The sequence below is a fragment of the Gossypium arboreum genome, chromosome 4 (assembly GCF_025698485.1).
Source record: "Gossypium arboreum isolate Shixiya-1 chromosome 4, ASM2569848v2, whole genome shotgun sequence".
NCBI lineage: Eukaryota > Viridiplantae > Streptophyta > Magnoliopsida > Malvales > Malvaceae > Gossypium > Gossypium arboreum.
Window position 1 is genome coordinate 118,646,888 of NC_069073.1, and position 15,139 is coordinate 118,662,026.

Genomic DNA, 15,139 nt, shown 5'->3' on the forward strand with positions numbered 1-15,139 from the left:
ATTGAATTAAAAATAGTTTTGAATTAGTTGATTTAAGAATTAATATGAATTAATTTAATTGAGTAAAAATTGGTTAAACTGAATTTTAAATATTTTTAAAAATACTTAAATAGATAAATTATCTCATTAGTTAATCAAAAATTAGACTGATCCTCTTATCTTGGTCATTTCAATTTTTTTTTTGTTAATTTAATCATTTCGGTTAAAAAAATTTACTTAGCTACTCTACCATTAAATTTTCTTTCTTTTCTTTCTTTCTTTATTATTATTTTTTTTTTGTTTTCTTGTTTTTAACCCAAAATATTGTAGCCATTGCTTCTGTTAAAGATGTTGTAACTTCCTCCATTAGGCCACCGTTAGCAAACAAGCATTGTCTTGTCAATGAACAACACTAGCAGACGCTTCTTCTTTCTCGCTATTTTTCCTATGCTCCTCATTTCTTCTCCTTACCCATAGTCATTACTTCTCACCGTCACTGCTATAATCATTAGACGTCTTCTTCAACATTAGATTATCGATCCAAAACCACCAAAGTTAATTCCAAAGCCTCCTCTTCATATTTATAGGATTAGATTTCTCAAAAACCCTAAAAAATTGTGAAGTTACTCTCTAAACTTTAGAGTTTCTATGCTTCGATCTCCTAATCCTACCATTGATATGACTTAATTTTGAGATGTCTTTCTACTTTTGAGTTTGCTAGTAGTGATTTGACGAAAGTAGTGACTATATATTTAAAGGATGCAGCGGCTAGGATTCTTAGGAAAATGTGAGGAAAAAGGGAAAAATAAAGAAAAATAATAAAAAAATAAAATACAAATAGATTTAACCGTGGAATAGATGGATTTAACAATTGATTGACTAATTTTAACGATGATGACCAAATTAATAAAAAAAAATTTGGAGGTGACCAAAATATAAACAACCTAAATTTAGAGTGACTAACAAGGTAGTTAGCTCTTTAAATAATTCAAAAAATAAAATATTAAAAAATATATAAAAAATAGCTTAGCCGATTTTTTAGCTCAGTTGATATCTATTTACAAGTCAACTAATTTTTTACCTTATATCAAATTGCTACGCAACTGGTTTGATTAGACAATATGGGTTTGAATAAAACAGGCTTTAACATAAAATTAGGCCTATTTTAAATATCGGTTAAGCCTTAGTTTCAATAAAACTTGAGCCCAACTTAATTTAATTATGTTTTTAATTGTAATTTGTATCACATAAAATTGAATTTACAATAATATATAATACTACAATATAAATATTAAAAATGTCATTTATTTTAAAATTTCATAATTATTTATTAAATTAAAAATAACATAAACTTTTGTAGAAATTTTTTAGAGCAAGTTACACTTAATGTCTTATTAATAAATTTATATTTTGGTTACTCAACTTCAAAAAGTTATAAAATAATCACTAAACTATTTAAAATTTTCATTTAACTCATTGAACTATACAAAAGTTTTATTCAAATTCATTGGATTGTTAAGGGTTTTCTTTTAGAAAAAAAAGTTTAGCTAACGAGCTCCAAGCGACGATTTGACAATCAATACAATAGATTAATACCTATCGAAAAGTAGAAAAGCATACATTAGATTTAAGTCGATTTGATGTCGAAGATTGAATAATAAGAAGAAGAAAACTATTTAGATTTTGATTTATAGATTTATGACGTTTAAATCTATTTCATGGAAAAAAAACTAAACTGTAGAAGAAAAAGGGAATGAGAGCTTTTAATTTGTGCAAACAATGCTAACAAAGAAGGCCATCATACAACAATGATTTTTAACAAATCAATGACTTAAATGAAAATTTTTGAATAGTTGAGTGGCCGAAACGTAAACTTATTAAATTTAGTGACTTTGGATGTAGTTTATCCAGTTTTTTAAAATAATACGAGTTAGACTAAAATGAGCCTTAGCTAATAATTTATAAACTTGGATGGGTTTTAACAAAATTTAAGATTCATATTTAAAGTCGAGCCAAATTTGTACAAATACAAAATATGCTAATATCATACATAAGCCCCACCTAGCAAACAGGAACAAACACCAATTTATTGTATAGTACATTGAGTATTGACAACCTAAACCGGTGCATTTGATTTAAAACTAACCAACCACTAACCTTAAAACATTGCATACATAAGACCAACATTTAAGATCCTATCAATTTAATCCAAATCATACGTTAACTGCCCCACACTTCTTTCTAATTTGTCCCTTATTCCCAGTAAGAACACCAATGTTCCCAAGCTTAGCCATTGATGTCCCGAAATCATTCCAGAAAAGGTAAGAGTTCATGCTATAGGAATTAACCATCGCAGCGGTCTTCGAGTCTCGCATCAGGACTTGATCGGATTCGAGAAGCCCAGCATTGTTCACAAGGTTCGTGTAGTACTTGTTGTCGAACCTGTACATGCTACCCGAGTCGAGCGGGGCAAGGTTGGTGTTCGAGGAGTCAATGTTTGGGCACATGGTTTGCAAATTGGTGAGTGTTGAAGAGTCGAGCATAGGGTCCGGTTTACCTGAGCCTCGAAAGTTGAAGAGTCTATTTTTGAAGGTGAAACATTGAGCGAAACCTATGGTATGAGCTCCTGCAATAAATACATGTAAAAATGAAAGTTAAAAGGAATTCAATAACCACGTTTGACTCGGATCAAATCTAGAGCCAAGGTAGATCGGACCCCTAAATGGGGAGTGAAGTTCTACTAGCATTGTTTTTTTTTATATCCACAAAATTCAAACTTAAATTTTTTCTTAAAGAATATCGAGCTCCCTATCACTCAACTCAATTTATTGCATTCTTTTTCTTGGCTAATACCCTCAAGTGATTGTTATCCCACTTAGATCATTTTGATTAAATTATAATTTCGGTCCATCTATTATACTAAAATTTATGATTTAATCCTTATATTTTAATTTGACATAATTAAAAGGTGTCAACACTTTGGACTAGCTAATTACATTATAAAAGTAAGAGAATCAAACCATATCAGATTAACCTCTAGGGACTAAATCCCAAATTTGAGTAGAAGAATCAAACCCATAATTTAACCAATTACTTTTTTTTCTTTATACTCGAATAATTTAAGGACTAATTTGTCAAGAGAGAAAAAGAACCTGAAAGGACAACAACATCCTTAAGGTCAAGACCCTTGGATGTGAATTTTGCAGTAATATTTTCCAAAGGCTCAAAAGGTGATGGCAATTGCTCATTAGCTGCTTGTTGACTTGCGGTTACCCCATCTCGTCGCCCTAACATTACTGGCCACGACGGCCCTCCTGCCTGCACACCAACAAAAAATATTACTACAAATAACCAAACCTATGTCAGGCACATATATCTAACACTAACACTCAAATCCGAATAACATAACAAATAAATGAAACATGTTTTTATAGTTACCAGGACAACAGCTTCCCTTGCTGCAAGAGTCAATATATCGACACATGAAACAGTTGATGGGCAAAACCTTTCGACGTCTTCTTTTATGTTGTCTATAACTTCAAACCCTCGAACTGACTTTCGGTTCGGGAAAGCGTTCTTCTCACCCATCATGTCATCAGTGTCGTCGAGGAGTACCGATCCATCGCAACCCTATTAATATCATTCATAAAGCAAATTTCAAGTGTTCATAAGTCGGTTTGGTTAAAGATTGAATAATAGACTAACCAACTGGCTTAAGTTTTAGACTAACCAACTGGCTTAAGTTTTAGTCAACTTATCCGAGAGCCAATTTAACATCGGTCGTTTAAGTTAATTAAATCAATGTTGTTTTCTTCGAAGTATGAGAAATAAGTACGTTTGGGTTTGGGTTTTGACTATAATTTTTATATTGTATAGATTTATTATATATTATAAATGTATTATAAGAAGAAAAATAGTAAAAATAATATATATTAAAAGTCGGTTAAGTTAATTGGTTTTGTTACTAAAATATCTATTTTAACCAACTACAAAAATCAAATTAAATATCATAATCAACTTATATCAACTTAAGGATATTGATAATGATGTCAACCAAATTAAGATTCGCTCCGGAGAATATATATATATATATATATATATATTAAAGATTGATGGTAAGAGGGGGGATTACATTAACGAAACAATCATGAAAGTGCAAGCGAAGGAGGGAGGCAGCAATCCTGGTATCGCTCCTATAAGCAGCCAAGACGCCATACTTAACCATGTTGGTCAATCTAGGGCATGACCAATCGTAGAAACGATAGCTCAGCTGACTGTATCCGTATGGAAACTGTGAGACCACGACGGGGATAAAGTGGAAGACTAAAAGAAAAGGGATAAAACTAGCTATATTGTGGGAGAAGAAGAGTTTGTGAGCCATGATTGTTTTTCTTTTAAGATATATCCATGGTAGTATGGTAATGGAGATATTTATATGCAAAAACCATGGGGAAGCTGACAACTTAGTTTTATTGGTTTTAAGCTTTTGAAAGTGGCCATCACACCATGTTTTGTTTAGTGGCTTAATCCTAATGCCCACCCCCACATTGACTAAAGTTTTCTTTTTTTTATTTGGATTCGAGTTTGAGTAACTGATTCATAAGTGTTGACATTGTACTAATTTTCGAAACGATATTGTTAAGAAAAATAACTATGAATCCAAAGTAAAACATATCATGAAAAAAATAACCTAAAACTATTATTTAAGTCCTGTTTAAACCAATTTTTTCCCAACCCTAATCACAGTATCGGATATTAACATATATTTGATATTAACAAATTCAATTTTTTATATTTAGAAAAATAAAATTATATTCTCGTATCATATTTAAATATATATTTGAATATGCACTATGTATAAGAAGAAAACAAAATTTGAACAAGACACTTTAAGAAAAAATATTAAAAATAATATAACCTTTTTAATTAAAGTATAAACTAAGCCATGGAAACCTAATCTCAAGATTTAAGTGCTTAGGAAATTCTAAAGCATGATGAGATGACGAGGAACTCATATTTAAAAAGTCCATGCCAAAGAATTATGCACATGTCAATTAAAGTATAAATTAATAATAATATTTGTTGATCGAGTCTTACTTTAATTGGCATGAATATTGTTGTTAATGTAGAAAGATGTGAGTTTGAGTGTGCTAAAGCGCATTATATTCTTATTTATGGGATGAGAATGAGTTATGAATAGTTTTAAATGTTATGTCAAAAAATACAGATATAATCAAAACAGACTGTTAAAATAATAATAATATTAAGGCACCATTGATTAATGATTTATTAATTTTGTTTATTTCATCAACTTAGTAACAGTGGAAGTGCATGACACTATCAACACAAATCTGATGCAGGAGGATGATTAATAAATAAATACACCTCCCATCTCCATAAATTTGTCAGTTTTTTATTTGGTTTAAGAAGTAATTTAGTATTTAAATTTGACCCCCTTTTTTTTAATATTTGTGTTTTTTTTTTTTTAATTTGGTACTTGTATTTAGGAGCAAAGTCAAAAAAATTTTTTAGGAGAGCGGAAATTGAGTTATATATTTTTATGAGAGTTAAAATGTAATTTTACAATTGTATTAATATATATCTTTGTGGTTTTTAGGATGACTAAATAAAATTTTATCGTTTTGGGGTGCCAAACTATAATTTTGTTATTTATTTACTTACAATTTTGTAAAAATTCAAGGGCTCAAAGCACACTTTTTTCATTTTAAGAGGGCAGGCCCCTACATACTCCCTTATATTTGACAAAAGTAGTATATTTTGGTACCCAAAACTTATGGTATTAACTTTTTTAGTTTAATTCTAATTTTAGTGTTGATTTGACAAAAATTCATTTGAAAATTAACTTTCATCAAAGAAATCCTAAAACCCGAATTAAATCACAATCATCAAGTTGTATCTAATAAATTAAACGCAAATTTAAACAAATTCACAATTAACACTAAATTTGTTCTATCATGAAAAATTCAAACCTAATAAAATTAGTAATTAACTTTCATCGAATCAACCTTAAAACCTAAATTAAATACTAAATAGTTAATATTATTATATTTGGATACCAAAATATATATTTTTGTCAAATACATGTACGGATTGGATTAAAAAACACAAATACCACATTAGAAAAAGTGTCAAACTCGGATACCAAATATATATTAAACTTTTTATTTATACTTTTTTAGGTCTCATTTGAAACGTCACTTTTTTTTAACATTAATCTCATTATAAGTTCTTATCATATCTACTCTTTTTGGATATAATGCTTAGAACTACCCATAACCAATTGAACTATGATTCAATCTGCTAAACGTCAAACATAAACATTTATATATAGATTTTTTTGTGATAAATAAGAAAATACAGAACCAAACTATGTTACATTATTCAAACCCCCTAGCGGGGAGATTTCAAAAACTTGCAACCCTTGATTAGTTATGTGAGCCAACTTGATCAGTCTGTCAGCTTCTTGATTCTCTTCTCTAGGATATGACAAATGCTTCAATATTGGTCCGTGAAAGCAGCTAAAGAATCCTCTTAATTAAAATCGAATTTGGTCCACTTGTGGAGATCTCCTGTATGGCATTAGCCACTTAAAAAAATCAAATTAGTGCTTAAAATATAATATTTGATTGATGTATATGATAATGTAATTATTAAAATATGCTCTTGCGTATTAGGAATGATGTTGGAGTACTTTGGATTAAGCACAGTAGTAATTAATAAGCTCATAAGCTAGCTTAAGAGTTCTATTAATTATGATTGCTTTAGAATATGGGATGACATTCCCAATTATATTCAAGTTTTATGAGCAATAAAATTGATTGATATTTATCTTTAAAACAACTTTTAAATAAATAAAAATATATAATGATAAATTTAACCTTAATATTTACATATTTTATTAATTTGGTATTATTTTAGTTAGATTTGATTATTATTAACTTTTCAAAAAAGAGTCAAATCGTTATTTTAATGAAAATTTTAACTGAAATATTAAAATTTTAACGATGTTGACATGACAACTCGTGTGACAGTCCACTAAATTTAGGATAGTAGGCTATTGGGCTTTAGGTTAGCATATGGGTCTTGGGTAGTTTGGTTTGGGTTGGACGAATTTAGGCTTAGTATTTGGGCCATTTCCTTTGTAAATGGACTTTATAATTACTGAACTTTTTTGTTTTTAGTTTCTGTTTTATTTGAGCCGAATAAATTTGGACTTTTACAGTGTTCATGGGTTAGACCAAGTTCAATTTGGGCCCATGTAAAGTATCTAAACCAATTTTTCAAGCTCAGGCCTGGCCCGAAAAATGGGCTTACTTTTCTGTTCAAGCCCGACCAAATTTAATCCAGGCATAACCCACCCATATTTAATATTTTTATATTATTTTTTATTTAAAAATATTTTTAAAAATATAATACACTAAATGCACTGAAAAAGCTAAAATAACAAAAATTAGAACACATTAAAAAGTATTTATTTCAAATATAATAAATATTTTATTATATTAAAAAAATACAAATAAATATAATAAATATATTATTGTATTAAATTTAATTTTTAAAATTTTATATTTTAGGTTGGGTTATTTAGGTAGGTAAGTTTTTTTAGGTTTTGGGTAATGGTTTAATTGTTATTAGGTTAGTGATTTAATATAAATATAAATATATAATTATTATTTAACATATATAATTAATATAATAATTTTTTGTAACATTGTAAATTCGGGTTGGGTTGGGTCCGGTCGGGTCGGGCCAAAAAATCTTGGCCAATGCTTGGCCCATATAGAAAACAGACCTTAAATTTTACCCAAGCCCATTTTTCGAGCCTCATATTTTAATCTAAACCCTCCCATTTTTGGGCAAGCCTTCGGACCTAGGCGGGTGGCCCGCCCCATGAGCAGCTTTACTTCATGCTAACAAGGCACTATTTGTCTTATATGTTGTGTCAATAAATGATTTTTGAAATATTTAAAAAATTAAAATATTCAAAAAAAATAAAAAAATCATAATTTTTTTTTTAAAAAAATAGCATGAAGTACTTGTGGTCTGTCATGTTTTAGAAAATTTTAATATTTTAGCCATATTTTGTTAAAAACAATAATTCAACCCTTTGTGAAAGATTGATGGTCAAATTTAATTTTTTAAAGGTTAAATGTCAAATTTAACTAAAAAATATGGGTCAAATTGACAAAAGATATAAACTTTAAGAGCTAAATTTATTATTATGCTTAAATAAAAATGTGCCCAACAAAACTTGTTTGGAGTAATGGTTAAAGCTTTCATTTAGCACCTAAATGACACGAGTTTAAACATTGTCATCTCATTTCTCCTTCCCCAAATGTAATGATAAAAAAAATATAGAGAGATACTAAGATATAATTTGTTTCTCTAAAACAAATTGATTTTATAAATTATGCTAAATTAAAGTATATAGATTAAATTTAAAATTTAAGTATAGTTGAAGGACCAAAATCACAATTTGACTCAATCAATGTAAAAAAAACAAAAAACAAAACATCAATTTTCTAAGGAAGCTTAGTATAGATTTGGGGACAGCTTTTATTGTTAGGTTTGAGTCGCTAATCGTGTTGTTATTAGAGCTTTGTTTTTTTATAATTAAAAAATCAAATATAGGAATATTGTTAGTTATAGATTTATTTTTAAAAATGTAGTAGAAAATTATTTTTGAAAATTTTAGTTTAGGACTTCAATGTTTAATATTATTATCAAAAACTATTTTTAGAAAATAAAATGCACATTTCGAACAGCTTTTGATGTTGTAAAATAAAAAAATGCATTTAATGATACTCAAATTTGTTAATTTCAATAAAATATAAGGAAATAATTTATTACAACTCATGATTAATATTTTGATGTAAATATGTATAATTTTAAATATTTTAAGCAATTAATATAAACTATTTGCAAATTTAGTTTGAACATATAAATTGTATTTTAAATATTAAAATATAATCATTACAAATTCAAATATATAAAGTTATATATTTGAAATAAATTTCAAAAGGAAATTAATGATATACCCAATATAAATATTTTGGATGATAAATGAGGGTTAAAAATGTCATTTTGAGTCAAATGCTTTTTCAAATCGAAGAATTATAAATTACAACTTTTGCAATTGAGTTCAAAAGCACTTTTACCTTCGAAAATTTTATGTTTAACATTACTTATGGATTTAAAAGAGCTTTTAACCTCAAAAGTGTTTTTAAAAAGTAACGATAAACAAAGCCTATGTCAAGCTAAAGTATAGAGATTAAACTATAAAGTTGAGTTTAACAGAAGAACCATAATCTAACTCAAGCCATCTCGACAAGAGGCTCTCATTTGATTGAACTCACTGTCTCTTTAGATAGCTTTAGGTACTTGGGCTTTCTGTAAAGTTAGGAGACAAAATCTCGACTGAAGATAATATTGACCCGTTAAGGTGTTCTATATGTCTTGATAGATAACACTTTGAAGACTTCTTTAGAAGCAGTCGCCCTCTCCTCAATGCATACGCACACACAAAATAAACTCTTTCTGAAGAAATCTTTAAAATATTAGTCATCAAAAGTTAATAAACCCATCAACGAATTGGTATTACCTCAATTAAAGTTTCATCTTTCAACTTTATAGAATGCTTCAAGCTATTTGAAAAAAGTGACAAATAGCATAGCATATAACTACCTACTAATAATACATTTGGTAAAAGCATTGTTTACCATAATTTTATACCCCAAATATGTTTCAATATTTTAGCCCAATAGCTCTACCCAGATATTAAAAATTAAAATTATGTTAAATAATTATATATTTTATAATTCATTTAAATAATATAAAAATTCTCTAATAAATATGAATTTAAGATCCACTTAATACTTAGACCACTCTAGTGTTATAGTTATAAATAGATTAAATCGAAAGATATTACGCATTTAAATTTATTATTGTGAAGAAATTTTATAAACATAAGGTGAAATGTGATATTTACATATAATTTTTAAAGTTTTTTTTAATTTATCAAAGATAGAACTCATTTGATTAATTAATAATCATTACAATACTTTCTCTAAGGTGACCTCATCATGCAATTAGAACTAATGGTCTATTTTTTTTTAGTATATGATAGTAAAAATATTAAATATATGTATTCAATATTAGTATTGTTGTCAATACAGGAAGACTGCGGTTCGAGTATGCTGAAGCGCATTATCCTCCTATTTAAGGGTTGAGGAGAGGCTACAAATAATTTTAAATATTGTATAAAAAAAAGGCTGATAAAACAAAAATCTATAATATAAAAAAGTGTACATCTTTGATTATATATATAAGCCCAATAAGCAAGCTCACCTACCTAGTGGATTACTCATCTAACTCAATTATTCAAATTCTAGAATTTAAATAAAAGTACCACAAAGTTCTTCGTACTATATTTTAGATTGCATCTTAGTCCTTCAAATAAAAAATTAGGTAAATTTACCTTTGTACGTTAGATGAGTAAGCAAAATGACCCTTCATTAAAATTTGATATTTATTTATATATGGTACAATAACATATTGTCCTCAATCTTCATACATTTATTCAGTTTGGCCCTACTCTTTTGTTAGAAGTAAAATAGAAAATTTTGAAATTAATAAGGCTAAAGAATAAAAAATTAATTACAACTTTTAAAATTTAAAAATTATTAAAAATTATAAAAATTTTGTTAAAAAATATCAATACCAGTCCAATAACAATCCACAACACCAATAATCCAATCAAGTGATGACCCATATATAAATTAATATGTTGTTGGTTAGTCCTTTTCATCAAAGAATTTATTACTTTCCATTTAAAGCTTTCATCATTATGCTATACCCATTTTAGGGATCAAAACCCATGGCTGATCTCTGAAGGAATCTTTGAAAGGAAACCATTCCACACACCAATATATATATATATATATATGCATTTTGTCTTGTGTATATATATAATGTTTTTGTCATGTAAAGAACTAATTAATGTGCTTAGCATTTAAAGAACAAAATATAAATTAATTCACCCAATCAGTAGAATAATTTCAATATCTATGAATTTTTATGTATTTTTCAAATGAGTTCTTTTATTTAATATAAAAAGATAATGAAAATATTAAAATAGAGCTACCATTGTAGACACCATAATTATTAATTATATCTGTCAATTACTTTGCTTGTGAGGGTGACATTTTGGTCAACCTCTTATATAAAAATTATTACAATTACACAACTTTTTTAGAATTAATTCTTATAATATATTATTGGAATAGGTGAAAAGATAAATTTTAGAAAAATTATTTTATGGATATTTTTCATTATATTATTTATGGTCTTATTTTAATTATTTAATGATATTTTAGTAATTTTTATACCATTAACATATAATTTTACTAATTTTTTTACTTTGAATTGAAACCTCAAATCTTAAACTTAAATTTAAAATTTTAATCTAAACAATAAAAAGTAATTTAATTTAATATTTATAATAATAGAAATACTTGCCAAATACATTCATATATATATAACATTAGAAGAGGAAAATAGAGATAACTTGAATGGCCAGAAAATGTTATTTTAAAGGTAGGAATCAAACCCAATTATTGATAAAGATACTAAAATTAGTGAAGTAATTAATGCTTTGAAGTTTTGGTAATGAATCCTATAGACAAAAAAACAACTTAATTTAATAAAAGGGGAGTTGTTTTTGGTAATTTTCTAGGAAATTTGCCAAACAGTCCTTCAGTTTGGAATTGGGTGAGAATGTTGAAATTATTATCTTGGAATTTTTTGTGTTTTCCATTATTTGTTAATTTTCAATCAAATTTTAATTAATAAATTTATTTTTTAGCTTTTTAGGTGAAACTATTACAAAGAAAAATGAAATTATAAAAAGACCAAATTACACAATATGTAAATATTAAGTGTTAGAGAGTTAACTTTGTTATTATGTCAATTTTACACAAACGAAATTGCAAAAAAGACCAAACTACTAGTGTAGTGACTACTAGTGTAATTTACCCAAAGAAAAATCAGGAACTCGAAATGATCTAAACAAGTAATTTGATTCCAAATGCCTAACTCAAAATAACACAAACTCAAAAAACCTCGATTTGAAAACTCAAATGGTTCAAACTCAAAATGAGTTCAACTTAAAATGATCCTAAACTAAAATAATCTGAACTTGAAATGGCCTAAACTCACAAAGTTACTTCATTATCCAACAAGTGCCCCAAATGCTTGTGTTGTTTTTAGAATTGCTCAAAACAATTGTGATTTAAGCAACAACTTCTAGAAAATAAGCATTAGCAACTAGAGATTCAATGTCATAGAAGCAAGTAATGGAGAAGCTATTGTTATAATGTTCATGTTTCTTCTATGAAAACATTTGAATTCTCGCGTACTAGCACCGAAAGTAAAACGAAAACTCAATTTGAAGATTGAAGGAAACCGAATCCTGCAAAATTTCACAGCTTCTACTCTCATTTATAGCAAATAGTATATAGTATATATTATCAACTTCATGCTTCTGGACTCAGCCTATGTATGTTTACCTTTTTATCTGCAAAATTCATGGTGGATAAACTCTATACATGGTCTTTACCGGGTTTGTGAGTACGGGTTTTCCAGCTATAGGCTTCGGATTTTGCGTCTTCTTCATCTTCCGTACTGTCACCTCTTGTTGTGGAGGTTCCTCCAGTGTTCGTAGCTAATTGGAGAGGGCCTTGAGGAGAACCGGATTGTGAACTGCTACCTTTCGAAGAATCTCCATATTGATCATGGGACAGCCATAGACCATTCCCCAAAACAAGGGCTGATTCATTTGCTGGGGTGGTTGTGGTCCTTGTAGATGGTGGAAGTCGTCTCGTATGAAGTCGGTATTTCTGGAAAGGCAGGAGAATTAAGCCATGGATAGAAAAAGAAAAGGTTTGCAACACCATTACTATTGGGAAGATAGTAAGAAACCGAAAGATTTCCCGATATCCTGAAAACTGAACTACAAAGAAAGAGAAAGGAACTAAGAACCAACCTGCAGATGGCTCTTAACTTCATCATTGGTCAAGCCATCTACTTGCATAAGTTCCCTAATTTGCTTTGGAGTAGCCACTGCAAAAGAATCAAAGATTATACATACATACATACATACATACATACATACATACATACATACATACATATATCTCTATGCATTTCAATGATCCCAACAAAATGATTATACATACATATACATATAAAAATGCATACAAACAAAGTTCTAAATTTGTTATCTTTGATGACTTGAACAACAAGCAATCCAATCCAACCTGAAACAAAAACCGAAATTGTTCTTTGATTTCCTCACCTTGAGAGCCACCTAATTGCTGCAAGGCATTAACAAACCGGCGATGTAACTCCGATGACCAACACCTCCTTTGCTTCCTAGTAGCCTGCTGTTGTTGTTGCTGGTGATCGGATAAGGGCTGCAATTCGGACCGGTAATTCACCTGACCCTTCAAGGAAGAACACGAAGCTGCTCTACTACGGCTCATCCTCGACTCCGTAAAACCCAATTCCACTTTCGGATTCTTGATTCCCGGAGTGAGAATCGTTAGTCCATGAATTGGTATCTCCCTTTTCTCTTCTTTCTTCACTGCAAAACTCAAATTTGCCTTGAATGGCATAAAACCTCTAACTTTTCCCCTGTTTTTAAATGGATCCCCATGGTTTCTCTGTTCATAAACCAACATAAATATTAACAAATTTAACAAATTTAAGTATAAACCACAAACTTTTTTCTTTAAAAAGCTACCTTAGTATCTAATTTATCATCAATGGAACTATGATCATCATCTTCAGTGTTCCAAAGCTGAACAGAACTCATCCAATTTTTCTTAGAATCATCTTCTTCTTCATCATCACTGTGATTATTATTCTCCTTTCGATTGTTCTTCAATGGAATAAATTCTTCTAAAACAGGTTCAACATTTCTTCTTCTAACACATTGCGTTGATTCCTCTTTCAAAGCTAAAATCGCTGCCAATCAAACAACAAACCAAAAATCCCCAATTAAATAAAATTTCAAACATAAATCACAAAACGAAACAAAACCCAATTTAATTTGATTTAAAAGAAAAAAAAACGAACCATCATTCAAAAGAAGCATAGAAAGAGGAAGTTCACGTTTAAAACCATCGATCTTTCTCATTTCTTCTTCTAATCTTTTAACAAAAGAATCAAGCTTTGAAACCTTATCGGAAACGCTTCCCATCAATGAAATTTCCTCGAGAAAATTACTGATCGTTTTGGGTATAAATTTGGGTCTAAAATCCAAGCTCAGTTCTGATGGAACCGAACCCATTTTTTCAATTTTTTTCTTTTCGATTCCTTTTTGGGATTTTTTTAAAAAAGTCTGTTTGAAGCTGGGGAAAACGTAGGTAAAAAAAGAAGGTACATATATATAGAGTGAAAAAGAAGCATTTTTTTCGTTAAATTATTTTAAGTGTTGAGTGAAAAAGAAGCTTTGTTTTTTTTTTTTGGTGTTTGGCAAGAGAGAAAATGAAAGAAAGAAAAGTAAAAATTTTCTGTTTCCTTGAGAAGAGTGAAAAAATTATAATTTTTTTTTAAATTGGGAAATTTGAAAGGCGAAGATTCTGTTTTGCGGTTTTTGGGTTTTAAAGTCACTTTCGCGTCGTCGCGTATCTCGGTCATCACTCGCCTATTTGTCCGAGTCCACTCACCCTTTTACCTTAATTTAACTTAAAACAAAGCTTTTTAGTTTTTAATTTTTTTTCCATAATAATTATGTTTATAATTTTTTTTTCTTTTTATGGAATTATGCTTATAACTAAATAAATGAAAGGGTATTAATTTTTTTAATATTTTTTTAATAATTTTATTATAAATTCTGATTATATTTATTTTTCTTGATACAGTACCTAGAACTACCATAACCCATTCTCAACCCATAAAAATCATAATGCGTTTCAGCGCACTCAAACCCATGTCTTCCTGCATTGACAATAATGTCCATGTTAATCTAGTTATGATTCAATCGACTTATTTTAATGTTACATGTAGAAGTATAGTTATTATTATAAATACAAATAATATATGTTAAAATAACTATAATCAAAATTAAGTATTATAA

The 15,139-nt window shown here is 28.6% G+C and overlaps 2 protein-coding genes across 3 annotated transcripts; both read right to left on the minus strand.

Moving 5' to 3' along the window:
• Positions 1–1,955: 1,955 nt before the first annotated feature.
• On the minus strand, positions 1,956–4,406 carry LOC108459799 (peroxidase 10). The gene is made up of 4 exons (XM_017759199.2): positions 4,112–4,406; positions 3,418–3,609; positions 3,132–3,297; positions 1,956–2,605 (listed from the first exon to the last, which is right to left on the minus strand). The coding sequence occupies exons 1-4, from the start codon at positions 4,358–4,360 to the stop codon at positions 2,193–2,195; spliced, it is 1,020 nt and encodes a 339-aa protein (XP_017614688.1). The 5' UTR covers positions 4,361–4,406; the 3' UTR covers positions 1,956–2,192.
• Positions 4,407–12,058: 7,652 nt separating this feature from the next.
• Positions 12,059–14,655, minus strand: LOC108458196 (transcription factor HHO6-like). Of its 2 annotated transcripts, XM_017757496.2 has the most exons (6): positions 14,137–14,655; positions 13,802–14,025; positions 13,355–13,721; positions 13,043–13,119; positions 12,567–12,896; positions 12,059–12,469 (listed from the first exon to the last, which is right to left on the minus strand). In XM_017757496.2, the coding sequence occupies exons 1-5, from the start codon at positions 14,348–14,350 to the stop codon at positions 12,600–12,602; spliced, it is 1,179 nt and encodes a 392-aa protein (XP_017612985.1). In that variant the 5' UTR covers positions 14,351–14,655; the 3' UTR covers positions 12,059–12,469; positions 12,567–12,599. The 2 variants fall into 2 exon arrangements, with proteins under 2 accessions (XP_017612985.1, XP_017612983.1); XM_017757494.2 differs by having other exon boundaries at positions 12,366–12,896; positions 14,137–14,654.
• Between the last annotated feature and the right edge of the window lie 484 nt (positions 14,656–15,139).